Source organism: Mytilus galloprovincialis, chromosome 13, assembly GCF_965363235.1.
Source record: "Mytilus galloprovincialis chromosome 13, xbMytGall1.hap1.1, whole genome shotgun sequence".
Taxonomy (NCBI): domain Eukaryota; kingdom Metazoa; phylum Mollusca; class Bivalvia; order Mytilida; family Mytilidae; genus Mytilus; species Mytilus galloprovincialis.
In genome coordinates this window covers 33,935,887-33,963,304 of record NC_134850.1, presented here as the reverse complement: position 1 = coordinate 33,963,304, position 27,418 = coordinate 33,935,887, and the positions used below count along the sequence as shown (strand labels likewise).

Sequence of the window (27,418 nt, the reverse complement as noted above, 5' to 3'; positions counted from 1 at the left end):
AAAAGACGCTAAGTACAGATCTGATAGTACTCGCAGTTACTGACAGCCAGTTCAAATCCAATTACAACTAATAAAAAGTAATGCATCTGAGACTAAATTATCAATCATTACACATCCAGCATCCAATGGCACGGTAAACATCTCCGTAAAAATGAGGATGTGCTATCCCGTTTAAAATAAGTTTTCTACAGGTAGAACCAAACTTCAAAACCAAATCTAGAATTTGGTAAAGATTTTAAGTGATTTGTGGTAACGAAATCCCTGACTTAATAAATTACCAGTAATACATAGACTTCGTTCATTAAAATCCAAAATGTTACAACAGCCACGGGCAAAGCGGAGGTGTTGTGATATACAAACACCGTAAGATAGTGCCAAAGGAACATCACCATCAAAAAAAGGAAAATTAACAATAAGGAACGAAGTATGGAAAGCAAAACAAATACTTTTAAAATTATCAGTACATATGAGCATATAAATATCGAAAATAGATCAATACTTTTCGCTTGGGTTTGGATGACCTTTAAATAAAACGACCATAAACTCAATTAAAATCTACAAAGCACTAAAATGACCTTTAATATTAAACTTTTTTGGGGCAATTTTATCAAGTGAGATGTAAATATTTCTGTACTTAACTTTTAAGTTCCACTTATTATTTTTCATGTTAAAAATTCAATATCCTTATAAATGAATCAATATCCCATATCCCATTTACTTTTAGGACAAATATCCCATATCCCTAAAATTGAAATGGCAAATATCCTGTATCCCAATATACCCTATACAAGCCTCACTCATGTCCTTTCAAGGTCCTTGATTTGCTAATGGAAACCCCAAAAATAATTTAGAACAAAATTAAATTGGTTTAAAATAATTCTAGTTAAATGCAAAATATAAGTATTACATAAATTGCAAACATAAATGCATTATACAATAAAATGCAATATAATATGATAATCTTGCTGGCAACTACAGGTAGTATAATGAAACAAGAATGTGTCCCAAGTACACAGATCTCTGTACTATCATTTTCTATGTTCAGTGGACCGTGAAAATGGGATAAAACCTTTAATTTGGCATTAAAATTAGAAATTTCGTATCATAGGGAACATGTTTACTAAGTTTCAAGTTGATTGGACTTCAACTTCATCATAAACTACCTCGCCCAAAAATTTAACCTCAAGTGGGATGGAGGGACAGACGAATGGATGGAGGAATGGACGGATTGACGCACAGACCAGAAAACATAATGCCCATAAATGGGGAATAAAAATATGTTTTGAACGCCAATGATATTCTTCACCTAACATAAATGTATTGTTCAACTAGAAAAAGTAAATATTTTCCTTATTACTGTATGACATCAACAATATTGCGATTCTTGTAGTGAATTTTATTGTCTTGTAATATCAAGATCACAAATAGATAAACCAATTGTTTTTTTCTTAACATCTAGGGGCTCTTTTTCACAAAATGATCTTATAAATAAAATTGATCGTTAGCAGTGCAGAAATGTTTATGACTTAAAAGGTGGGTTTTTTTCATAAGATATTTAGTGAAAAAAAGACACAATTTTAATCAATTGTACCAAAAATTTAAGTATATGCAATTTACAAAGAGAACAAATATAACTATAGAAACTTACATGAGGTATAAAATAAGGTATAACATACAATAATACATGTATAAATTAATTGAAGACAAATTGCTTGGGCAGTATACAACTCTGAGTATATAAAATACATACATGTAAAAAATAATACAAATAAACGTATAATTTACAATTTGAACTCTAAATGAGTATTTATATTTAGTATAAATTGCTGATATGTTCTGTTTCAAGTCTATAAATTATCTATATGACTCTAATGATGTGGAATATAATGAATATTTTTCCAATTTTCAGAAAAATCAATATACATGTACTAGTGAATCCAAAATGGTTTCCTTATTTTACAACATTTGTACAAGTGCATTTCCTTTCAGACAGAGGCTTTCATTGTGTTTCCAATATTCTTGAAATGTGTATATTTGAACACCAAAAAGTAACATAAAAAATAAGTACTTAACCCTTTTTCACAGGTATTAAATATAGTTTCCATATTAGAGTACTCGTTCAAATTTGGGTTCAATAAAATAAAATTTGTTTGGTATTAAAGATTCATACATCTTAAACAAATGATAGAAATTTCACTAAATGTATTATTCTTATTAATAAAAAGATGATATATAGCAATACTATTAGTTTCAAAAAATCTAAGAATTATAACATCATTTTATTAAAATTCGTGAGTTATCTCCCTTACAACATTTCTACATTTTGAAATATCACAGGTGGTCCAAAGGACACAGTTATCGTCTATTTCTTTATGTCTTATGAGCGAAATATTAAGTAAGGGGATAATAATTCTGGGTGCTGATAATTTATGTTAAGTAGTGATTTGGTTTAGTTAAAAAAGGTCAAAAATTAGTAATTCTGAAGCTGTCAAACTGAACTTTTAGACCCCCCTTACATAGAATTGTCAATCTTTTGAGTTATAGCTGGTAGACTTTATTTATTATTTTGATATTATTTGTCTCTAGTAGTAGTGCAGTACACTGTAAAAATCTTTTTAATTTGAATTTATTGTCTAAAAGAAATTCTAAAAGAAATGCACTACAAAATAACTGTATTTTAGGCCAAGTTTGTGAAAATGTGCTCCTTGCATACTATAAGACAAATGTAAAAATCTTATAAAGTAGATTAGTAAAAAATAAATAAATGCCAAATGTTATTGCGTAAATATTAAATGCAATAAAAAAATTTGACTGTATAAAAAATCTTTTTCAAATTTCTATTTCTTTTTTAAGTTAAGTTTTTAATTTCTTCATTTTTCTTATCTTACAACACAACCACTGAACACTTTGTATGGAATATACACACCTATAAGGCATTTCACGTTAGCGTATTACATCTACATTTACATATTATAAACTACATGTATATATTAACTGTATACCACAACATCTATTACATTTATTTAAATATACATTACAATTTACAATATGTATTAAATAAGCTACATATATACTATGTCTACTTTGATCTCTTCCAAACCCTCTTAGGCTTGGAAGGTTTCTGTTTTCCTGTTGTTTTCTTTGACGATGACAAGCTGGTTTTCTTTTGAAGACTTTGTTCCCACAGTGGTTTCAGACTCTTCACCATTGACCAATAATTGTTCTACAATGAATAGGCAAAGCTGCTATATTATTTGTAAATTGAATTAGGAGTCATACACTTTATTCACACAAAATCTTTTAACTGAAACTAATTGTAAAATATACTAAAATGTTCATGAATCACATGTATTTTAACTTGTGAGATTTTTTGTGAAATAAGTCGCTCTTCACACTCCTTACCCAATTGACCAATATTTGTCCTAAAATGAAAAGTTTATCAAGTTTTAGTAAAATACTATCCGTTTTTGAAAACAGATGACCTACGTTATGCCAAATAAATGTATAGTGTAGCTTCAAACACAAGCACACCAATAGAACATTAAAATATATATCTACAGTAACAGTTTGAACTTTTTCCAATATCCAAATATATATTGAAATATACTTGTTAATATAATGGAATTTTATGTGACTGTCTTACAAGTGAAAGGTTTAGTTACCAATAAAACCAGGTTTAATCCAACATTTTCTACATAAGAAAATGCCAGTACCAAGTCAGATATATATTGTTATCCATTCATTTGATGTGTTTGAGCTTTTGATTTTGTCAATTGCTTACAAATTACAGACAAATGTAACACTAAAACTTAATAACTTAATAACCTATAATGAAAAGGGAGGGGGTATTAAAAAGTCTGCCGAAATATTAAGGGCACCAAAATGACCTGAAAACACCACTATAATGGAAAAAACTTGTGAACATTTTTAAAAATACTTAAAAATCATAACATGCCATGCATAATCTGTTCTTTATAATGTCATTTGAATTTGTAGTCATTTGCATACATAAAACAAGTGTTATAAGCTCTGAATTTTACCTGTAATGTAGTTAGTCTAGGGCTAGGTGGATTACAAGCTTCCTGATAAAGTCGATCTTCTGTGCTTTCCAAATCCTGTAACAAATATCTGATTATTGTTCCCTGATATATTAGAAATATAGACATTTTGTGTGAAAGGTTAAAACAGAAAAAGTCATTTGAACTATGCATACTTCAATTAAAAATATGTTACAATGTATAATGATACATGTGTAGGTGTTTTTTTGTACATATGTCTTTCCAGCAAAAGATGAATTTTTGTAAAAAAAATAAGTAATGCCACCTAGGGCTTCCGTTTTTAGGAAATTAAGGGAAAATTTACTGATCTTTTAATTTAGGTCATGACTGGCAAATTAATATGACCATTTCTGGACCTTTGATTGAAATGTGTTTTACTGACCTGGGTTATATGTAGGTCTGTGGCTTTATCAGGAAGAAGGGCCAATATTTCTCAAAAGTTGTGTTTTTACTCGACAATGTCTACTACATGTATGTGAATTATTGTTTTACTATTCATGGTTTTATATAAACTTTATTTGTATTTCAATATTTATATATATATAAATATCATCTATATCATATCTGCAACTTTATTTAGTCTATAATATAAAAAGATATCTACCTCCAACAACGCTGTGTTTCTAATTGTAGCTGTATTCACATGGGTTTTCACATTCTGACGTCTGGCAAGCTGACTTTCTACATATGTCATAGAATAATGAACAAGAGTCTCCCTCTTGGCAACACTATAAAGAGAAATATTTAAATAAAATTATACTTAAGGTGTACATTACTGTTAAGGAGTTAATTCACAAATGAGAAGCATGCTATGATGATAAGTTCAATTATCTCCCCTTGGAGATGTCTAAATAAAATTATTTTGCTTCATCATTATTATATAGTCTAATGCGTGGTAATACAGCAGAGTTCTGATTTATGTTTAAAAGATTAATGGTCAAATACATGTAAATGGGACAGATATATATAAAGTAATTTCTAAAATGCATAAAAAAATTACCATAGCCTAGGAGTTTTAAAAGATGTTACTTCTTTACTTATTCTGAAAATGTTTTTTTGTGTTGAATATGTCGTTTATCATACCAAGCTACCTACTTGCAGTATTTACACCAAAGCTAGTTATAACAACAATCATGATTTTCAAACACTTAACAATAATAACAAGTTTAGCTGTGTAAATACCAGTTAGCAGTAATCATATCCTCGTGTGATATGATTTCATTATGTGACTTTAATAATAACAATTTTCACTGCCTACTGTTTTCACTGCTGTGTTTCTATTCACGCCAGTACTCAAATTTAAAAGCATGTTCTGTCAAATGTTTTTAGGCATCTAGATTTTTTAGTCAGGGTTACTTTGATTTTTTAATGTTTCCGATTACTTTGCGATTTTCGTATGTCATACAATGACATCAATTCATATATGTTTTTGTATGAAGTAAAAATTAAATCAGTTCACGTTCTGAAAATGATTATTAAATACAGAAATGAGTTCTTTGGAAGTTAATTGTCGTTCTGGTGATTGCTTGAATAAAAAAAAAAATTTAATATTTAATAGTCAATACTAAAAATGGTTTGTAATAAGTACGACCAAAATCACGTGACAGTCATGAAACTTGAAGATCTGGTGTCTGACAAGCAGAAGGCATAGCAGTATTATATATATGTATTACCCTTTAGAAATTTTGTAGTGATGCATACATGTATTTTAACATAAAATAAGAATGGCTGGACAAATAAGTTTGATTAAATTTGTTCTTGCATCTTTAAAGGGGCTTGGATATGTTTGACATTCGTCACGTTGTAGTGTTGTTGTTGTTCCAAATATAGAAACCGGAAACACATCAAAATGTATGTGAGCGCAATCGAGACTGATTGAATATGAATGATACGAAAACATATAACACAACGATACATAATTAACTTTTAATAATTTATCATCAATGATTAATGAAAAAATACATTTCAATATAATAATTCCCTAATTTTTATTCAGGAAAATATAAGTATTTTGGTATTAACATGTACACATGTACATGTACATATTTAAAAAATATGTAATAACTCAACTGGAATTTGAATACAATTTAATTGCGAATGTATAGGCTACAATGTGAGCAAAAAGCCTACATGAATGGGGCGAATGTGAAGTGGGCGAATGCGTAGGGTATACATGTATTGGGACTTTGGGAGTGAACGGACCTGATACCTTTCTAGAGGAGATCAAACGATAACCTAAATAAATGTGTTCACTTTTGATCTGTAGTGAGAATTTATTGAAACGGCTGAGCTAGCGGGGTATTACTTCATGAGACACAATATGAAATACACACGAAAACACGTTTACGTCACAGGCACTTGTTTTCTATCCATTGGAAGGTCGACTATCCATATAAATTCTCGACTATAATCCATATAAATATAAATTCTATTTATATGGATAGTCGACCTTCCAACATTTGGATAGAAACAAGTGCCTGTGGTTTACGTTGCAATATAAACATACATTAATGTGTACATAAAATTGAGAAAGGAAATGGTGAATATGTCAAAGCGACAACCACCCGACCATAGAGCAAACAACAGCCGAAGGCAACCAATGGGTCTTCAATGTAGCGAGAATTCCCGCACCCGTAGGTGTCCTTCAGCTGGCCCCTAAAATATGCATAATAGTACAGTGATAATGGACGTCATACTAAACTCCGAATTATACACAAGAAACTAAAATTTAAAATCATACAAGACTAACAAAGGCCAGAGGCTCCTGACTTGGGACAGGCGCAAAATTGCGGCGGGGTTAAACATGTTTATGAGATCTCAACCCTCCCCCTATACCTCTAGCCAATGTAGAAAAGTAAAAGAATAACAATACGCACATTAAAATTCAGTTCAAGAGAAGTCCGAGTCTGATATCAAAAGATGTAACAAAAGAAAATAAATAAAATGACAATAATACATAAATAACAACAGACTACTAGCAGTTAACTGACATGCCAGCTCCAGACCTCAATTAAACTGATTGAAAGATTATGTCTTCATCATATGAATATCAGGTACAATCCCTCCCGTTAGGGGTTTAGTATCATACTATCATAAAATATATGAGAAGAACATAACCCGTGTCATGCCAACAACTGTTTTTTTAGAAATAAATGTGTGTTCATATATACATGTATATACACAGGCACTAGACGTTCTGTCAATAGCATGAAAATATTGGCAATGGGAAGAAAATAGTGTCCATATATATAATATAGACATTGGAAGCCTTCTCTATATTATATATATGGACACTATTTTCTTCCCATTGCCAATATTTTCATGCTATTGACAGAACGTCTAGTGCCTGTGATATATATATGTTTCTGATGAAATATTGATGATATATCAGGTTTGCAAGAATAAAGAATTGAATTAATTATTTGATAGATCAGAGAATATTATATACATGATTTGCATAAAGAAATTCAGAGCTTAATTATTTATAATTATATGACAACAACAACAGAAACTTGCAGTTCTTCATGAAGACGACTCAGCTGTATTTCTCTTTTTGTCCATTCATTCAGCCTATCATGGTACACATTTTCAGCCGAGCTATTTAATGTCATCACTTTCATTTTTTGAAATCAGTAGCATCGCTTCAAAGCACCGATTTTTATTTTTTACTCTGCATACTAACTCGGTTGTCCGAGACGCCTTACTCTTTTTCGATCTTCTTTATTGAAGAGTTCACCGGTCTAGTGGTTGAAGGCTGTCTGTAAATCAACTGCATAATAACCTACCTGTGCATTATTTGTGTGTTGACAAGCGTTGCAGAGGTAGCAGGTGCACTATTTTTAATTTAACTCATATAGAAAGTGGTATATTGAACTTCTAACATGAAAAGCAATGACGAAAATAAAATGAAACATTTGTAAACAAATGACATGGGGTTATCTCCCATGCCAATGAATCTAATCGTGCTAATGATCTTTAGTGCTTCATATGACATAGACAATTATTTGATTGATTTCTGGTTTCCTTAAAATCCAGTTGCAAATATTACATGCATGTTCAGGACGAGAACAAATTAAGTTCTATAAACACAAAAGACAGGTCCTGTTAATGTTATTATTGATGACATGATAAGGCCAATTAAAATTAATTGATAGATTTTCATCCCCGCCTGCCCCTCTGAAATCGCCCCGCCCCGAATTTTTTATTTTATAAAATTTACGATTTCCGGATTTTGTTCATTCCCGTTACCGGTAACCGTTAAAATTTCGTTTCATTAAATGCTTCCTGTTTCAAATTTCGGTTTTGTACCTCGAGTAAATCTAACCAAAATGATTAAGTCGACCTTTCCGCTGCTCTATGATGACAACATCATCTTCCGAGAGTAAAGGTTGATAACGAGAATGACATGAAATATTGGTGTTACGAGAAAAACGCTGTTTCCAAGACTGCAAATCGCGGTATGTCACAAATTACTGTGATTAGAAAACTGCGGACTTTTTTATTTATGCAATGAATTTGTCTCAGGAAATTTAAACTGTAAATGATACCCAAAGCACAAGATTCGTGGAAACCATTGATACAGAAAACATGACTGAATTATAGATATTGAAACACAAGCACGAACTTGTCAGATTTATGACCGTTTATTGAATTTAAAAAGTCGACTATCATACGCATTTTATTTATGCAAGCCATTTGATTTTACCCATGGCTGGCTTTTTATGTTGACAAACAGCAAATGTCCCAATACACCCAAAAAGACGCATTAAACAACATTTTTTTTTTATTTATTAAGTTCATGTTTTACATGATAATTATATTTTCATCTTAAGTACAAACCCTATTATTTTCAACACTGAGTTTTCATTTTATTCTGTACTCATAATAATTGTGTTGCATACCAATGCATTTGCTTCATTTTATGGTAATACAAACCATTGTTTAGAAACCCAAATACATTTTGTGTATGTAGTCTAACTGAAGAGAGTATTTCATACACGTTTTTGTTGTTAAGTTTTTAAAGCCGGATTTGAAATATTATGTAAGATTCCTCATACTTGTGTATACATGATATAAGCTTATTATTACACTTGCATATATGAAGAACTCGTCACAAAAGGGTTTCATATGAAATAAAATTTAAAAAATAAAATCCTCCCACCCGCCCCATTATTTTCAAAAATTTGGATGAAAATCTACTAATTAATTTTAGTTGGCCTAAACAACCCAACCAAATGTACAACACTACCTTTTTGAATGTGGCCTGTATTCAGATGCCAGAGACAAATTATTTCATCAAATATACTTCATAACAGGACAAATTTTAACAGATCTAGACAATTTATTAACAATCAATTTGCCAAATGCAGAAAATATCAATCATTGAATCAACTATTAGCGGAGTACATAGAGGAAACAAACCGTTTTAGTGGATAATTTGATACAAATTTCTTTAATTTTTTTATATTTTTAATTGTTCATGCCATTTCAATAACCTAATAAACCATTTTTTAAATTTATTTCACTTCATACAATAATTCTATAATATTTTTAAAGCGCCACCTACAATATATAAGTACAAAGGAGAAACTACATTTGTGATAATTATCTTACAAGAGAGGATAATTTACAAGAGAGATTACTCTGTCATCACGACAAAGATTGAAGATTGAAGAATGTTATTCAGAGTCAGGGACTTCTTTTCGTTTGGTTGATCATATATGTTATATGTTGCTCATTTCCTGTGGGTGACATGATAAACAACCCAACCAAAATGTAACGGAGGGCGTCGATGACGACACATCCCAGGACGTGTAGTGGCCAGTACTTTGCCCTATTTGACCATCGGGATACCTGATATCAGATTATGGCTGAACAACAGACAATGAATCAAATGAAACTATATTTTATTCACAAATGTACAATATTTGCATGAATTTAAACAAAGTCGGATAAACAAGAGTCAGAAAACTTTCTTAAATGAAGTTTAAAAATGAAGAGTTTAAAATGTAAAATGAAAATAGTGTTCCCAGAGTTAGTCTTAAAAGTAAAGCAAATTTGCTTCGCATTGTGTTTTTAAAGAAGTAAAAGTTGCACCTAGAAAAATGTAGAAGGGGTGACTAACTCTGGCGAACTGCACCGAAGTGGTGGCTAACTCTAGACTCGAGTGGTACTATTTTAGTTCCGGCGAGTATTTGGAGGCCTGTGCAAGGCCGACTTCGACTCAATAATACTTAAAATCCTAAACTTGTCATTAATCAGGACAACTTTAACATAAAAGGTAATGAACAAAAGATGAATAAATGAATATTCTTAAAACATTATAAAACCAGATGCTCCCCAGGGCGCAGCTTTATACGACCACAGAGGTCAAACCCTGAACAGTTGGGGCAAGTATGGACACAACATTTAAGCTTGATACAGCTCTGAATTTGGATTGTGATTAAATAGTTGACACAACATAGGTTTCTGACACAGAATGAATGTGGTCTAAGAACTTAAACTTAAAAACTTAAATTTTTTAAATTGGACATTTACCTATTATGGTCCAATATCCAAAATCTAAATACATGGTTAGATTCAGCAGATCATAGAACCCCAAGAATTAAATTTTTGATGAAATCAAACAATGTTCAATTTTAGACCCTTTAGACCTCAATGTGGACCAATTTGATAACCGGGCCCAAATATTAAAAATCTAAATACATGGTTAGATTCAGCATATTGAAGAACCCCATATATTTAATTTTTGTTGAAATCAAACAAAGTTTAAATTTTGACCCTTTGGACCTCAATGTAGACCAATTTGAAAACGGCACAATACTGTGCAATTGAATATTTCTTGCTATTGCGCAAAACTGTGCAATTGAAAATTTCTTGCTATTGCGCAATATTGTGCAATTAAATATTTCTTGCTATTGTGCAATACTGTGCAATTGAAGATTTCTTGCTATTGTGCAATACTGTGCAATTGAAAATTTTTTGCTGTTGCACAATACTGTGCAATTGAAGATTTCCTGCTATTGCGGAATACTGTGCAATTGAAAATTTCTTGCTATTGCACAATACTTAATATAATAATTTTGGACCCTGATTTGGACCAGCTTGAAAACTGGGCCCATAATAAAAAATCTAAGTACATGTTTAGATTCAGCATATCAAAGAGCCCCAAGAATTTGATTGTTGGTAAAATCAAGCTAAGTTTTATTTTGGACCCTTTGGACCTTAATGTAGACCAATTTGATAACCGGGCCCAAATATTAAAAATCCGAATACACAGTTAGATTTGGCATATCAAAGAACCCCAATAATTCATTTTTTGATGAAAAAGTTTAATTTTGGACCCTTTTGGCCCCTAATTCGTTGGGACCAAAACTCCCAAAATCAATCCAAACCTTCCTTTTGTGGTCATAAACCTTAATATGTTAAAATTTCATAGATGTCTATTAACTTATACTAAAGTTATTGTGCGAAAATCAAGAAAAATGCTTATTTGGGCCCTTTTTGGCCCTTAATTCCTAAACTGTTGGGACCAAAACACCCAAAATCAATCCCAACCTTCCTTTTATGGTCATAAACCTTGTGTTTAAATTTCATAGATTTCTGTTTACTTCTACTAAACATGCTAAAGTTAGAGTGCAAAAACTAAATGTCTTCGGATGACAACGACGCCAACGTGATACCAATATACGACCAAAAATTTTTCAATTTTTGCGGTCGTATAATCATCAAAAGTTAAATACTAAAACTGTAAAATTAACAATCCTTACTTTTATCTTCCGATGTTTACAATGTATATCAAATTTAACTTAAAATAAACATTTAAATACTACATAATTAATCTGTCCAAATTAAGGGGAATTAACCTAGGCACATCAAGGCACATCTATCACAAAAATAAGGGGCATGTGCAGAGAACCAAGTTTTATTAGAATGAGGATCATGATGATTTTACAGTATCAATTGAGTATATTTGAGAACACTGGTTCATGCTGAGAATATTTGAGAACACTGGTTCATGCTGAGAATATTTTTTATACTTTCAGATCAATAGAAATTTAAACATCAATGGGTGTAAGAGGACTTTTATCCACATGTTTGAGAAGACAGGATGAATGTGTAGAGGAGGTTGACCTAATTGAAGTCGCAAGAGAGAGAAATGGAATTGAGATTTTAGTGGATTATTATGCATTTCAGCAGTTTCTTATTTACAAATTCTGGTACGGTTTACAGCAGTATCGTAATAATGAGTTTTTAAGAATCTGTGGAGGAGAGTATAGAACTTTGGAAGCTTATATTACAAAATTTGTAAAAGACTTACAAACGCTTGATATCACTCTTTTATTTTATGTTGATGGTGCAAAAGGGACTTGTACAGAGACGACAAGACAAAAAATTGATACATGGATGAAAAGGCAGTATGCAGATGTTGAAAAGTTAAATCAAATAATGGACGTTTGTCGTGGAGTGACATTTATTCAAGATCTGCCAGAAGATATATTAGTACGACCAGTACTGCTTGAAATTGAGATATTTCACACATTAAAACAGCTAGGATGTTCAATAATTCATGCAATAGCTGGGGAAGCTGACTATGTTATTGCTAAAGCTTTAAAAGATAGGTCTAAGGCATATGCAATATTATCTAATGATTCTGACTTTTGTATCTTTAAAGACTCTTGTTTTATTCCATTAGAACTATTTGATCAATACCATGATATGAAATTAGGATATCCAGGAGATTTACCAGAACGGCCACAGAGACTTATGGTAGGAGTCATAAGACCTGCAAAGGTGATGGAAATGTTAAAGGTATTTTTATATTTAAAATTGTTTTTAATTATAACAAAAAAAAGAACGAATTGTGCTTACAAAGTATATTTTCCATTAGCATGATTAGCCATTTGAATTCAGAATTAAAAAAACTATTGATAATTCTATTGTTTATACCATGTATACCCACAACTCAAAATAACGTTGAACATTTATAGATGATTGGAGTTATTAAATGTATTCTAAGTATAAAAATTTCCAATTAACTTTTTGTGTGAAAAGGTTATTTTTTACAACTCAAAGCTGTATCATAAAAAGATTTTCAGGGTGTGCTAGTTTACAGAAAAATGAATCTAACATGGTACTTAGAAAATTTTACCATATATGTGAAAATGTATCGTCTTCGAAATGACCCATCATACATCATTGTACATTGTCAGACATATGTCCAAGTTCAAAATATGGACTGAGCTACAGAAGAAAACGTTACCATTACCAGCTATCATCATGGAAATCAATTACACCTCCTGACCCACTTAAATCCCTCAGCCAACAAGGCCCCTCCTCCTATTGAGGAAACAATGAATATTTGTAAAAAAACTGTTCTTTATACTATTTTTAAGCCCCATTTATGGGCATTATGTCTTCTGGTCTGTGCGTCAATCTGTTCATGTGTTCGTCCATCTGTCCCATTTCAGTTAAAGTTATTGGTCGATGTAGTTTTTGATGAAGTTGAAGTCTGATCAACTTGAAACTTAGTAAACATGTTCCCTATGATATGATCTTTCTAATTTTAATGCCAAATTAGAGATTTTATCCCATTTTCACGATCAACTGAACATAGAAAATGATAGTGCGGATGGGGCACATTCTTGTTTATTTATTAATTATATATTTTTCAGTTTAAAAATTATCATTTATTGGTTGAATTGGCAGTTGTTGCTGGTAACGATTTTACAGGACCATTCATGCATAATGGACTTCAGGCACAGCTAGACATCCGGGGACACCCTAATATTCAGACCATAGCAGGTTGGTTATGGCATTATAGAAGTGCTGATCATCACCCTGTTCTTGATAATGCAATGGTAAGAAAAGTTTACATGCTAAATACGTTTAAAACTATAAATAAAATCGCCTTACATTAACTTTTGGCTCCTTATTGTTCATGGGTTTTCAAACTGCATAGAATTTTGGGTAAAGGTGAACCACAATTTTTTTTTTAAACAAATTTGTAATTTTTTATAGACTTGTATGCAGACTTTGACGAAACCATGAAATAAAATATTCACACAATACAATTTTTTCTCATTCAACAAAAATTGGTACACATGGAAATAAAGAATCTGCAGTATGTGCAATTCACTTTTTTTTTTTAACTTTTGTTACAATGGTTACATACATGTAGTATCCTTTTAGTAATATTATTTTGAATGGAGAATAAATACAAATGATAGATTTTTTCTTATTTTAATTTTTATTATGTACATTTCAATCTTATAAAAAAATGGATACATGTCAGTTTGTTTGTTTTCACCATACATTTTGTACATCATTTGTACATGATGAGTAAAATTCTCAGAATTTTTGTTTATATAATTATATTGGTAAATCATGATTAAAAGAATAGAAACTTTATACAAATGTTATAGAAATAAATAGTGTTGTCAAATCGTACACTTTTGCCTAACCGGTTACTCGGACAATCATTCGACCGATTAACCGGTTAACCGGTATAGTTCAGATTGGGGTTTGAAAGCCTTATCAATAGTACCCTACACATAGATATAAGATGTAGTATGAGTGTCAATTTGACAACCTTTCATCCTAGTCATAAATTTACGCTTTTAAAATTTAATATTGTCCTTTTGGCATTATACGGCTTGCTTTGAGGATTCCTGGCGATGTTTGATCTTTAATAATCAGATGCACCGTATCAACTATTGCGTCTGTACCAACTTAAGATTGAAAAATAAAATAAAACTTCTATATCTCGTAGGATTGAATATGTCTGAAACCGATTATTCTTTTCTTTTCTCTTGTTGTCTCCGAAAATAATGTGGAGTGTTTCAATTTGAAATGATTAATTATAAAAAAGAAGATGTGGTATGATTGCCAATGAGACAATTTTCCACAAGAGACCAAAATGACACAGACATTAACAACTATAAGTCACCGTACGACCTGTTTCTTTGCTTTGTTTGCTTGTTTCTTTAAGCATGTTACTCGTACTATCACGTATTCATTGAGAACATTCACTTTGGTTTGTATTTCACAATTTTTAGTAAGCAATTCGTTTCAAGTAAGACTACGCCTTGCACGACGGAGGCTGCACATTTAGATGTAGGTCTACACAAAAATAGATGAAAAAACGAACTTATGAAGTAAATCATAAAATTTAATGGCATTACTGATTTAAAGTTACTGTTAAAAAAACATGTAAACTAATTATGTTTCTTTAAGATCCTGCCCCAAGCTGAGAGACAAGTTCTAATTAATTTTATGTTTTTAGGATGAACAATAACAATCAATATACTGGATAATTGATCTGTCTAATATATTAACACGACGACATTTTTTAAATAAAACATAACTATTTAATGATTTCTATACAAATATATCAAATCTAACAAAATTGAAAAAAGTCAGGTTAACCGGTTAGCGATTTTGGTATTCGGTATTCGGTCGTTCGAACGGTTAACCGGTTAACCGTTGACAACACTAGAAATAAACACTAAGTGAGAGATTTACAATTTTACAAAATAAAACAATTTACAGTATAAATTATTTATTATAAAATTTTGAGTTATCTCCCATTGTAAATCAAATTTTACAGAAAAAACAAAATTTTTTATTTTATTTTTTTGAACATGTTGAATGAAAAATTATTTGAAAGAAAAGTCCTGAAAACACTGCATTTCTGTATTAAACTTCATTTGAAAGATTTTACTGTCAGTAAAACTGACATGCTTTTTATCATAGTAGTTGAACTTTTTAGAACTATGTGCCATAAGGACCCTATTGGTGGTCAAAACTTCTAGGTCTCCTATGCCTATCCTGTGGCAGAGTAGAAATGCATATCATCATAATAATTAAACAAACGATACTTTAGAAAAATTAAGTAAATCTTTTGAATTTAATATTTTTTACAATTTAAATAATAAGACAGGAGTTGGCTCTAGCTCTGCACCATAAAGGGCCAGGCTGAAATGTGAAATGACAAAATCCATCACATGAACTGAAATGTATATCTACCCTTTGAATAATAACTCTGCAATATTTGGTTGAGTTTACTATAGATTGTTGCTCTTAAAAAAACACATATGATGAACAATGAAAGTTCTTAAAATGTGACATGAAAAATTTAATATAATCCAGTAGTTGAATTCATAAGGTTTTTTTCAGAGCTATCCTTGTATAATCTTCATTATATTCTAATTCATTTCCTCAAACGAATATAAAGTATTTAAAATATAAACAAACATTTGTTTCATAGGAATAGCTCGGCAGCATGTGTAGCTTACTGTGAAAATTTTATTAAAAAGAAAATTTGAGTCCTGATGTCATCAGATACCAGATCACCGCTGCGTAGTACACGCCAGCCTACAAAATAGAAAATCATAATGAGAAATCATATATACATATACCTATATATTATAGGTCTTCATGATCAACCAAACAATGTCATACTGGTAGTATTAATATCTATCTATCTATGCATAAAATATTTCATAAATACAAGCATACAACTGGGGGGGGGGGGGGGGGGGGGGAGGAGGGTCTTTACCTAAAATAAACTAATAAACTGCACTTCTCTGAACAGTATACGAGCGTCGAATGACAATATATCTTAACTAACTTTAACAAGAAAACTATTCGCGTTTTAAAAATCCTGTGCTATTTACAATATATTTACCCAATGCGACAAATATTGACCAATCCGAAATATCATATATTTTAAACATAAACCTGTTTATCTTATATAAACACCAATAGATGACCACTATGCGGACACACACTCATGTGTGATTGTTTACAAAATAGAAACACATGTAAGCTCAACTTTAATAAATACATTCATACTGATTTGCTTGATCTTTAAAATGTTTTTTACTTAAATATTTTTTTTTTTTTCAGAGACATAATCCTCAGTTTTGTAATGCTGTCCAGCATAGTCGTAATTTCTATACATTATCCTACCCAGAAAATACAGTAAAACCTCCACAGAAAGGTTACTTTTCACAGCTGATTGGAGAGAGAATAATTAATGGTACACTTCCATCAAACATCATGGCTATGCATAATAACTTTTACTGGCATAGGATGTGTCTTGAAGACAACTCTCAAGGATGGCCTTGTGTTGAAGTCTCATTGGCAGAATTAAGAGGTAGAATTTATCGCATAGTTCTTCCAAGGCAGGAATGTCTGGTTAATGAACATGGGAGAAATCCGTGGGAGCCTTTTAAGGCTGCTGGAGTAAGTAGTTGTGTTTTTTTTTTGTAATAGGTTACTCCCCTTTAAATCAAACCCCTCTGAGTGAGAACTTTTCTCAGGCCTTCATTTAGTTGCATGTTTGAGTTTTTGTATACAAGACAGCTTCACAAGTAAAGGTTCAAAACTGACCATAAGATTTTATAATTGAAGCAAATTTTTAACATGAGGGTCTGATTGGGGGTCAATAGAATAGAGGAAAATTACTAAAATGTGCAGTATAATTGGTGAAAATAATTAAAGAATAATAGAATAAAAACTAAAGAATAAAGAATAACTGGTTATTAAAATAGAGGAAGTACAGAAAAATGGACAAAATAGATAGAAAAAAGAGACAAATGGTATAAAAAATTTAAGAATGAAATGAAGGACCCTCATAAAGATTTTTATAAGAGCACTGTTCTTGTTTCCTAATTCAATAAATTGAAATACTTGTATTTATTAACTCTTTTAGCGATACATAACAAAATCTTAAAGAAAATGTGTTAACAAAAAAAACAAAATTTTTCAAGTTTGGTCCATGGACATTGACATCACAAAACAGAGGATATAGCTTTTTGCTCAAATTTGATGGAAATTTTACCTGTTGAATGATTAAGTTTTTAATGAAAGAAGTGAGGCTTAGTAGAGAGAGAAAATCATGTACATGCTTGTAAGTAAAGAAAATATTGAAAATTATTTTTAAATGGAATAGCCTTAATTTTAAAACAAGTATTCAAAATTTCAAATTTCAAATAAAAAATACTAAACTTCTATTTTACATTTTAGATAATGGCATCAGATGATCCTGACCTCCCTGTTATACATAAAATACAACAAGATAAGATATTCTGGAACCTGAAACATTTTCATCATGTCATGTCTCATCAAGAGGAACGTGAGTAAAATACAAACAGGGATACAGAAATATCAGCATTTTTGATACTCAAACCTAAAATAAAATACATTTACACAATTGATCATGTTGGACCTCTTTTTCCTTTTGTTCTTATATTTAGATACAATGCAAATGGCATCTGCAACTTAAAGGTTTTCAAAATGTCACGGGGGGGTCTCAACATGGGATTTTGGGTACAGGTGTGCAGCTGGGATTTTAAATACACCCCCCATTCATATATTGAATAATTGTGAAATCCCTACCTATACATATATTTCACAGCGAAATCATAACCCATTCATATATTTATCAGCTCAAATAGTACCTATATGCATATACAATCTTATTATACATCAAAAACACTACCTATTGATATATTTCCTCGTTAAAATTGCACCCCATTGATATATTTGACGGATCAAAAAAGGGACCCATTCCAGCGGCACATATGTATATACCTTTATATAGGAAGAGACCCCCCCGTACAAAACTATCCCTCAGACATGTATTTCAATTTGAAAGAGTTTTGAGATTAAAACATTGTTTAAGAATACAAGTATCTCTTCAGGTACACAAAATCCCAAACATTAAAAAAAAACTAAATACAAATAAAAGATGTTAAGGCTGGACTAAAATATTTCCGGTGTTCTGGTTAAAACCTTACATTTTATATGTTATTTCACTTTTTTTTTCAATTTTAAAGTCATAAGAAACCTCAAATCAAAAAAAAATAATGCATATGATTTTAATAACTCAATGGATAGTTTTCATTATAAAACTTATGTACATATACTTTTTTCTGAAGAAAATTCTTTAATTTATTCATATTTAGAAGAAGTTTACTTTATTTGAATAGCTTCCTTCCAGCAAGCAATTCCCCCGAGATATTTTCCGTATGCAAGGTGACCTCAGTGTGACCCATCTCGTAAAAATCCGGTGACCACAATACGCATGGATGTCCTTAAAATAAACTATTATCTGAATTTACATGTTAAACACGTGCTCAATTTCCATGCTTTTTTGTTTATTTTTCGTCAATTGTTGACAAACAGGTGACAATCGTTAAACTTCGGCTTCAAGACACGAACTTTAATTACCTGCTATATTTTCACAACAACACTGACCGATTGAAAAAAAAATTGACAATTATACGAAATTTACACGAAAAAAATGATAAATTCGAGCACAGAAGACTAAGTTTATGATGTTTGTATGCATTGGTTCAAGAATTGGAAGAACATTATTTTTCACCGGTCACTCGTTTCTTATGACTTTAAATTTCTAAGACATATAATAACTATTTCAGAAGACATTTAAAAATTAACTGAAAATAGTAAGATTGTTTAGAAAAGTTTTAGTAGTTTATCTTTTGATAAAAAGAGATGAGACAGCAACCCAATGATACAATAAAGACATCTAGAGGTATGGTTACTTTATATAATGGTATATCAAAACAGCAACATAAACAAATTTCTAAACAAATTTGAATAATAGATGTCGACACCTATTGCTTAAATAGAGGTTACAGTAGATAAAAAATAAATCTGCTTAAATTTCTGACCTTCATAAGGTTCATCTGATACAATTCAAGCAATTCAAATATGAAGCTTTTTATAGAAATAATTGAAAAAGCAAGTCTTATGTCCAATTTTGAAAAACAAGAGTTAATTCCCCTAGCATATATGTATTTTATGTTATTATAAAGAAGAAATAACCTATATTGTGTTTCACAAATACCACTTTTGTGCATGTACCAAACTATTTTAATTGAATCTTAATTGCTGCAAATTATCGAATCTGATAATCAATATCTTTTTAAGGAGTGTAGGAGATCAACTTTGATACCCAATAGGCAATTTGATTGGTATTTAAAAAAAGTTAATATTTTTAAATGATTGGCTATAGCTAGATATGAGGTATATACTGGTACACAAAGTCAGACAGCTACCAAACAACAGCTTTTTTTTTGGCAGCTGGTAAAGATGTAGTATGGTTTGACAGATATGGTAGAAAGAATGGTTTTATAGTATACCTGCTGAGGTACTTCCTTCTACAGAACTGGGGTAGAAATCTTCATATCATTGACAAAGAATTCCTAGCATTGGCGGCTTTAGCACTCGGTAGACCTAATGAGAAGCACTACCAACAAATTCCTCTCAGACCTACACCGAGATGTGTGTCCATTGGTTCATGGTTTCAGGTAAGTCATAGAATGTAATTTTTTGCTCTTAAAAGAACCTTAGCAATACTTCTAGTCCCTTATTTATAGGCTCAGACCATAACTTATTTTTCTGAAAAAAAATTCATTAAGATATTAATATGACTGTTACCAAAATTTTGATGGGAAAATGTGATACCCTGGATTTATCTATTTTTATGTATACCAATTGCAAATTACAAAATACCTGTTTTACAGGGAAGTACCCATGAACTGTGACATTTCAAGTTTTCATGTGAAATTTTCATATTTGAACATCAGAAAAAGACTTAATGTCTGTAGTAAAAGATTATGCCACCATAACTTTACAACTTTCTTCACACTTTTGAAGGGAATTACACTTGACTATTTTTACCTTAGGTGCTTGTCATGAAAACATTCCCCTCCTGTCTTAAGTTCAATATAGTACAGGTTATTTCTTTGCCAGGGGCTCATTTACTACTGTGTTAAATATCTGTCATTACATTCATTCGTAGCAAGGTTTCCAAATCTTCATGAAGACCTAATGCCTCTCTTACAGATAAGGGTCTAAATGGGGTTTACATAATAGAGAATAAAGGGCCAAAAATGCCAAAATAAAGGGCCATTAATATAAAGAATCAAGAAATATAGCCAAAAGTATACTAAAGGATAATGAGGTGCTGAAATATAATGAATACTGGTAATGCATAAGGGTAAAACAGATTATGAGTACAGAAAAGTGATCTAAAATGTTAAATAATGCAGCAATGAAGGATCCCTATCCATACTGTTATACATGGCATGAAGTTTTTTGTTTTTGAATGAGTATATTTGTGATTATTGCGTTATAAGTATTTTATCTCCTTGAAATGCCTTTTTGAGGGTGCACTCTAAAGTAGGTCATACGATTGACGATTTTAAGTGTAAGGTTAATGCCTCTCATAGGGGAAAACCCGTACAAATTGGATTGAAAGTCAGGGGTGTGTATAGTACCTTTACCATTCACCATGTGTATTTAGGAAATAATTTGATATTAACATTGTGACACTTTAAAATTAGCCCCAAATTTATTCGTAAAAAAAATATCAAGTTTAACCTTTTAAATATGGCATTGGTCAGCTAGTTTTGGTGTTGCTTTGAATGCTGATGCCTTGAAAATAGTGAAATCCAAGTCATTTATTTCACGAAAAATGTCAAAAATTTTGGAAAAAAATTACGATATTATGATTGATTCTTTCTAGGATTCCTTAAATACCACAATCTGGTACATGTATTATGACAGAGTCATTCATAGAACAAAATTACTCACTAAGGTTGGGTTAAAAGAATAAAAATAAATCGTGTTGTATGAATGCCTTAAGTTGAAATGTGTCTATACTTGTTTAAACATAATTATTTGTCAGGAATGTTTTGATTGGCTGATTTTAACTTCCTTGTCTAATATGAGATGTATTATGTCAGATGTTAAACGGCCAGATTTGATTTAGGAGGGTCTGAATGAGGGATCCTTCATTTCTAATATTTTTCTTTTTACATCCTCAAAAATAACTCTTATGCATGTATGCTAAACATGCTAAAAATTCTCACTAAAATTATATTATTATTAAATAAGTCTGTAATATTTATGATTTCTTTAATCCATAAATGGTTCATGTCTGTAATCAGTACTATACACACGTATTACCTAATTCTTTTATTTTTCACAGATATTTAATCTTTTTGTGCTCCATTATTCCCTATTCCTTAATAGTTTTTCTTGTTTTTCTCTATTAATTAATTTTATTTTTTTGCAATTTTTTTATTCTCCCCCTTTTAAACACCATCAAGAGCTTCATATATGTACTAATAGTATTTTGGTAGAATGTGGTTCTGATAAGCATTCATGTATTGTCCTGATCAAAAATATCTATCTAGATCTGTGAACATGATGATCATTTCAAAGAATTTAACAAAAGAAATAATAAAAAAAAATCAATTAAAAAATATCTGATTATGTTATATTGAATAGCTTAAGGTATTAGAATAATATCAAATTTGTCCAAACATATTTGGTAATCATATCCTCTTTAATTGACACCTAGACGTCGCTTCCTGTGTGGTTAACAAGACAATTACGTGACTTTAAGTCATCGTTTCTTCACCTGTGAATTAGTAATGACAAACAAATATTCTCAAAAGTACATTTGATAAATTGGGAGCAAAATGTTCCACACAAATATGCAAAGTTTTAATCTGTAGTCTATAGGTAAAAGTCCTTCAGCTTTTGAAATCGTCAATTTTAAACATAACTGAAATATTAAAACTTTTTAAACAATTGCATGTTTTTGTTTTTTTTAACGATAAAACATGAAAGTTAAAATTCAGAAGATAGATTTCAAATTGCAGGTGCAATATTATGAATATTGATATTCATACTTGTATGTATATTAAAAAAAAATCAATGAGATACCAACAATATCAACAAGGTGCCACATGCCAGGCGCGGATCTAGAGGGGGGGTTCCGGGGGTTGGAACCCCCCCTTTTTTTGGACGATCAATGCATTTGAATGGGGACATGTAATTGGAACCCCCCCCCCCCCCCCTTTGTCCTGGGTTAGGAACCCCCCCTTTTTAAAATGGCTGGATCCGCCCCTGCATGCGGAGCAGTTTAATGTTTGTGAATAAGATATAACAATGCTATTTAGTTTCATGGTTGTGCTAAAGTCTGCATACAAGCCTAGAGAAAAATTGTACTTTTAAATTTAATTCACCTATAATCATGAAATTAACCAAATATGGTACAAATGTATTCAACTCATAATACTGTATAGCAGGTTATTTTTGCGGGTGTGAAATTTCGCAATTTTCATTGAATAAGGTATACGAAATATTTTGGTGGTTATTATTTTGGCAAATTCATAACCTTTATTAATACCTTTGCATGTACACGTTTAAATTGGCAGAATTTATTTTGGCGATTTTCTTCTATCTGCGAAAATAGGCGAAACTTTACACCCTGCGAAAATAACCCGCTATACGGTAATGAATTCACAGAAGAACCATGATGGCCTTGTTATTTACTCCAAATGAAAAGCCATGTCCCCCTTTATGTACAAAAAAGAAAAATCCTTGCCATATATATTAGTGTGGACTTTGATATGTTGCCAGAGGGCATAGAATGAATAGACAGTGGTTATTTATGATAGCTTTGAGTTGTATTCTTCCCTAAGATCAAATAATCAGTTCTCCTTTGATGAAGTAATGAAGGTACCGAGGTGGTGTTATTTGAAGGTGACTGAGAAATCTGTGTGTAAGCAATATCTCTATGTGTGGTCTCAATTCTTGAAAATAATCTTTATAGAAAATTTGAATTTACTTTCTGCAATATCATTGACCCATATTACTTTGAACATTTATTCTAGGAGAGTTTAGCAAACTGTCATAAAAAAATAAGGTCACTGAGACCTATATTTTATGCTTCATTGACTGATATTAGATATTAACTACAATGTAATACAATGTATTGCATTATTGTCTTTGGTTTATTTTATATTAGAATAAAGACTTTTTTTCTAAAAGCAGTTGCATCTTATTTGACAATGCCTTTGTAAAATTTTCTCATGGCAAGAACTGATATACTCCTGGCACATAATATAATTACACATTCTGTGTCATATTTTCTCTTGACAAGAACTAGCATAACCTTCAAACTCTCATTCCTGGACCTTGAAATAAAGGAGTCAAAACAACAGTCTCTGTCATGTGGAACAAACTATAGAATAGAATGTGAATCTAACTAAACCTGCACTCAGTTTACACAAAATAATGCTACAATAAGGTTTATTATATGCAGTACTAGTAAATCCAAGATCTTATAGTCAACTCGGTGGCTTATCAGTGTAAGTAGTTCAACTACTACATTAATTGCCACTTTACATTACGCAACCAAAAATCAATCATCAATCTACTGCATCACTAGCTTGTCAACACTTAGGCTGTGAGTTTGAAACCCACACATGGCAGGGTTGTTTTACTCCTCCCAATAATAAACACTGGCTGACATGATGTAGCCAATTGCGCTGAAAGCACCAATGGTCAATGGTTGTTGGATCAATCTATAATTCCCCCTTTCTGTTTACCTGTAAAGCATGGTCAATAAGTGTTGGTTTTATCATTATTTACAGGATATATACAGACATGCTTACAGTTTTCTAGGAGAGTTACTGTATCTGACCCATGAGTTTCCATTACCCAGGGAGATATACTCAGGAGCTGCTTGGACAGCATTCTATACCTGTTGTAAGGACGAAAGTAAGTAGATAGTTTTCAAAGTTCTCCCGAGATCCTGGAATTACCCCCAGTTTTTGGTAGGGTCTAGTTGCTCAGTCTTTATATTTCTATTTTAAGTTTTGTATAATGTTGTATGTCTTCTGATCGTTTTTATACCCCACCTACGATAGTAGAGGGGCATTATGTTTTCTGGTCTGTGCCTCCGTCCGTCCGTCCGTCCGTCCGTCCGTCCGTCTGTGCCTCCGTTCGTCCGTCCGGTTTAAGTTTTGGTCGAGGTAGTTTTTGATGAAGCTGAAGTCCATTCAACTTGAAACTTAATACACATGTTCCCCATGATATGATCTTTCTCATTTTAATGCCAAATTATAGTTTTGACCCCAATTTCATGGTCCACTGAACATAGAAAATGATAGTGCAAAGTTCAGGTTAAAGTTTTTAGTCAAGGTAGTTTTTGATGAAGTTAAAGTTACATCAACTTGAAACTTAGTACACATGTTCCCTATGATATGATCCTTCTAATTTTAATTCCAAATTAAAGTTTTGACCCCAATTTCACGGGGACATAGAAAATGATAGTGGGAGTGGGGCATCCGTGTACTATGGACACATTCTTGTTTTTTTCTTTTTTGACAGGGCATTGTCAGTTGTTTTTAGCTTATTAGTTTGAATATCCTTTCTAAATCTTTAACCCTTCTCTTACTTTGGATTATAAAAAGTTGTGGTATGATTGACAATCAGACAAATATTCACCTGTATGACCTTTAACAATGAGCAAAACCTGTATTGTATAATCAGATGTAAAAGGCCATGATATGATGAAATTTGAAACTGTATTCCAATGAAATAACCAACAAAACATATAAGGAAACCCCAAAAAATGAGGGAAAGCAACCAAGCAAAACCACTGAATTACAGATAACTGACTTTGGACAGGTACATTAAGAATGTGGTGGGGTTAACGTGTTCATGAAGGCTCAATCCTACCCCTTCACTGGGACATTGGTTTAGCAGCACAGCATTAAAACAAACTGTTAAAAAAACATTGGAAATTATCATCACTTAAGCATTTTAAAAACCCTCACAAAAACACAGGGTAACAATTTAAGAGTAATGAAATATAATTAACGGTACCAATTTTCTTGCACCAGATGCGCATTTCGACAATACATGTCTCTTCAGTGATGCTCGTGGCCAAAATATTTGAAATCCAAAGCTTATATAAAAGATGAAGAGCTATAATTCAAAAGGTCCAAAAAGTATAGCCAAATCTGTGAAAGGAATCATTAATGAACATGCATGACATATTTGCCACTGCACTCACATAAATTTGGTGCCTTTGTTAATTAGTTGTTATTTTTTTTAAATTTCAGCATATTACATGGGTGTAAACCAGGTACCTATGAACTTCTTGCTACAGACTCAGACTGAAATGAATAAGATCACCAAAGAAAAGAGACACATGATTAGATACATTGTTGAAGGAGTATTCCCATTTGATGATAGATTCTGAAACTATTGCATTGTGGGAACTGTCATTTATTACATCAGATTCAGGTTAAAAAGAACAAGATCATTAACGAAAATAGACACATGATAAGATATATTGATGAAGGGATTTTACCAATTCATGATAAAGTCAGAACCACTGCATTGTGGGAAATTTTATTTAGATGAGACGAACTTCTTAATGTTGTCCCTTTGATGATTGGTGAATATGCAGTGTCGGAAAGGGAAAGCAATTGAGGAGCTTTATTTGAAAACATTTTAAGATGTTATCAGAATTGTAGTTAGAACTGATGAAGATGAGTTAAGGAAATTTAGTACTGAATTTAAACCTTAACAAATGTTTACAGTTCTTATAGTATAAATGATGGTGAGAAAATAACTTGTTAAAACCTGTTCTAAAGGTTATCATGTCATTATTAACAAGGTTGAGAAAGATTTTCCGCATGACTGCTATATAGTTGTCAGGCTAATTTTACGTTTTTAAAAATATGCTTGTTTAATTTCTGTGAAATTTTTATTTTTGTGCTGTATACTGCAGGATGTATATCTCATTGAAAATTAATGGTCTAGCCATGTTATGTTGTTATTTATAACTTTATATACTTCGGTAAAATATTGAAAGAGAGAACTGTTTAATACTAAAGAGAAATTTTCCTTGTTTTTTTTTTGTCTTTTCATTCTAAATCAGAAAATGTACAAGAAGTTACTTATTATAGATTATTTTTTAGAAATCCTTATTTAAAAGGAGACAGAAGTAAAGTGGATATTGATTATATTGAATGCACTTACCTGTATAAGTAATAAGTAAGAGGTAATAACTTCGTTTTTTTCACACAATTTTCTTCCTTTCTAGACACCTAGTAAAACAAGTTACTTGATGATCTACTTCTTTGTGTATAAGTGGTGGGTGCATGATCAAATTGTAATAATTTTTCATCTCTACATACAACATACAATGCTAAACAAGTCTCAAGGAATAATTTTATAATATGTTTCATAATGGCACTGGCATAACTTAGCTCATATCACATATGCAACATTGGTTTTATCTTCAGCCTTAATAATTATATATGTATTACAACAGTTGAAAGATAGAATTTTGTAACTTTTTTTTTGCTCTACAAACTATTTATCAGAAGTACTTAATTTATTATGCAGGTCATTCTGTTGCATGTATGTTTGTTATTTTTATTTTCTTATTACTAGTATGTAAAAAGTTTGAGAGTGATTTTTCATGCCACGCAATAAAACAGTGGTAAGAAGTT

General features: G+C 31.3%; 2 protein-coding genes across 3 annotated transcripts; one reads left to right on the top strand and one right to left on the bottom strand.

Annotated features, from left to right (window-relative positions):
* Positions 1-800: 800 nt before the first annotated feature.
* LOC143057117 (centrosomal protein 15-like) lies at positions 801-20,485 on the bottom strand. Of its 2 annotated transcripts, XM_076230361.1 has the most exons (5): positions 20,231-20,485; positions 16,314-16,433; positions 4,663-4,786; positions 4,041-4,115; positions 801-3,223 (listed from the first exon to the last, which is right to left on the bottom strand). In XM_076230361.1, the coding sequence occupies exons 2-5, from the start codon at positions 16,322-16,324 to the stop codon at positions 3,080-3,082; spliced, it is 354 nt and encodes a 117-aa protein (XP_076086476.1). In that variant the 5' UTR covers positions 16,325-16,433; positions 20,231-20,485; the 3' UTR covers positions 801-3,079. The 2 variants fall into 2 exon arrangements, with proteins under 2 accessions (XP_076086476.1, XP_076086475.1); XM_076230360.1 differs by lacking the exons at positions 16,314-16,433; positions 20,231-20,485 and adding an exon at positions 7,575-7,839.
* On the top strand, positions 7,777-27,418 carry LOC143057116 (uncharacterized). The gene is made up of 8 exons (XM_076230359.1): positions 7,777-7,886; positions 12,104-12,869; positions 13,733-13,918; positions 16,968-17,306; positions 18,090-18,198; positions 20,172-20,398; positions 24,542-24,668; positions 26,018-27,418. Exons 2-8 carry the CDS (start codon positions 12,126-12,128, stop codon positions 26,155-26,157), a joined length of 1,872 nt encoding a protein of 623 aa, XP_076086474.1. The 5' UTR covers positions 7,777-7,886; positions 12,104-12,125; the 3' UTR covers positions 26,158-27,418.

What these genes read in the sequence shown, in the direction of transcription:
- LOC143057116 (XM_076230359.1), top strand. Translation starts at nt 12,126, where the DNA reads ATGGGTGTAAGAGGACTTTTATCCACATGTTTGAGAAGACAGGATGAA. An exon ending in AGGTGATGGAAATGTTAAAG is followed by an intron (nt 12,870 to 13,732) that starts GTATTTTTATAT and finishes TATATTTTTCAG; the next exon opens with TTTAAAAATTATCATTTATT. An exon ending in CATGTCTCATCAAGAGGAAC is followed by an intron (nt 18,199 to 20,171) that starts GTGAGTAAAATA and finishes TTTTTTTGGCAG; the next exon opens with CTGGTAAAGATGTAGTATGG.
- LOC143057117 (XM_076230360.1), bottom strand. Translation starts at nt 7,678, where the DNA reads ATGAAAGTGATGACATTAAATAGCTCGGCTGAAAATGTGTACCATGAT. An exon ending in AGTCGTCTTCATGAAGAACT is followed by an intron (nt 4,787 to 7,574) that starts GCAAGTTTCTGT and finishes TTCTCTTTATAG; the next exon opens with TGTTGCCAAGAGGGAGACTC. An exon ending in CTAGACTAACTACATTACAG is followed by an intron (nt 3,224 to 4,040) that starts GTAAAATTCAGA and finishes TATTCATTGTAG; the next exon opens with AACAATTATTGGTCAATGGT.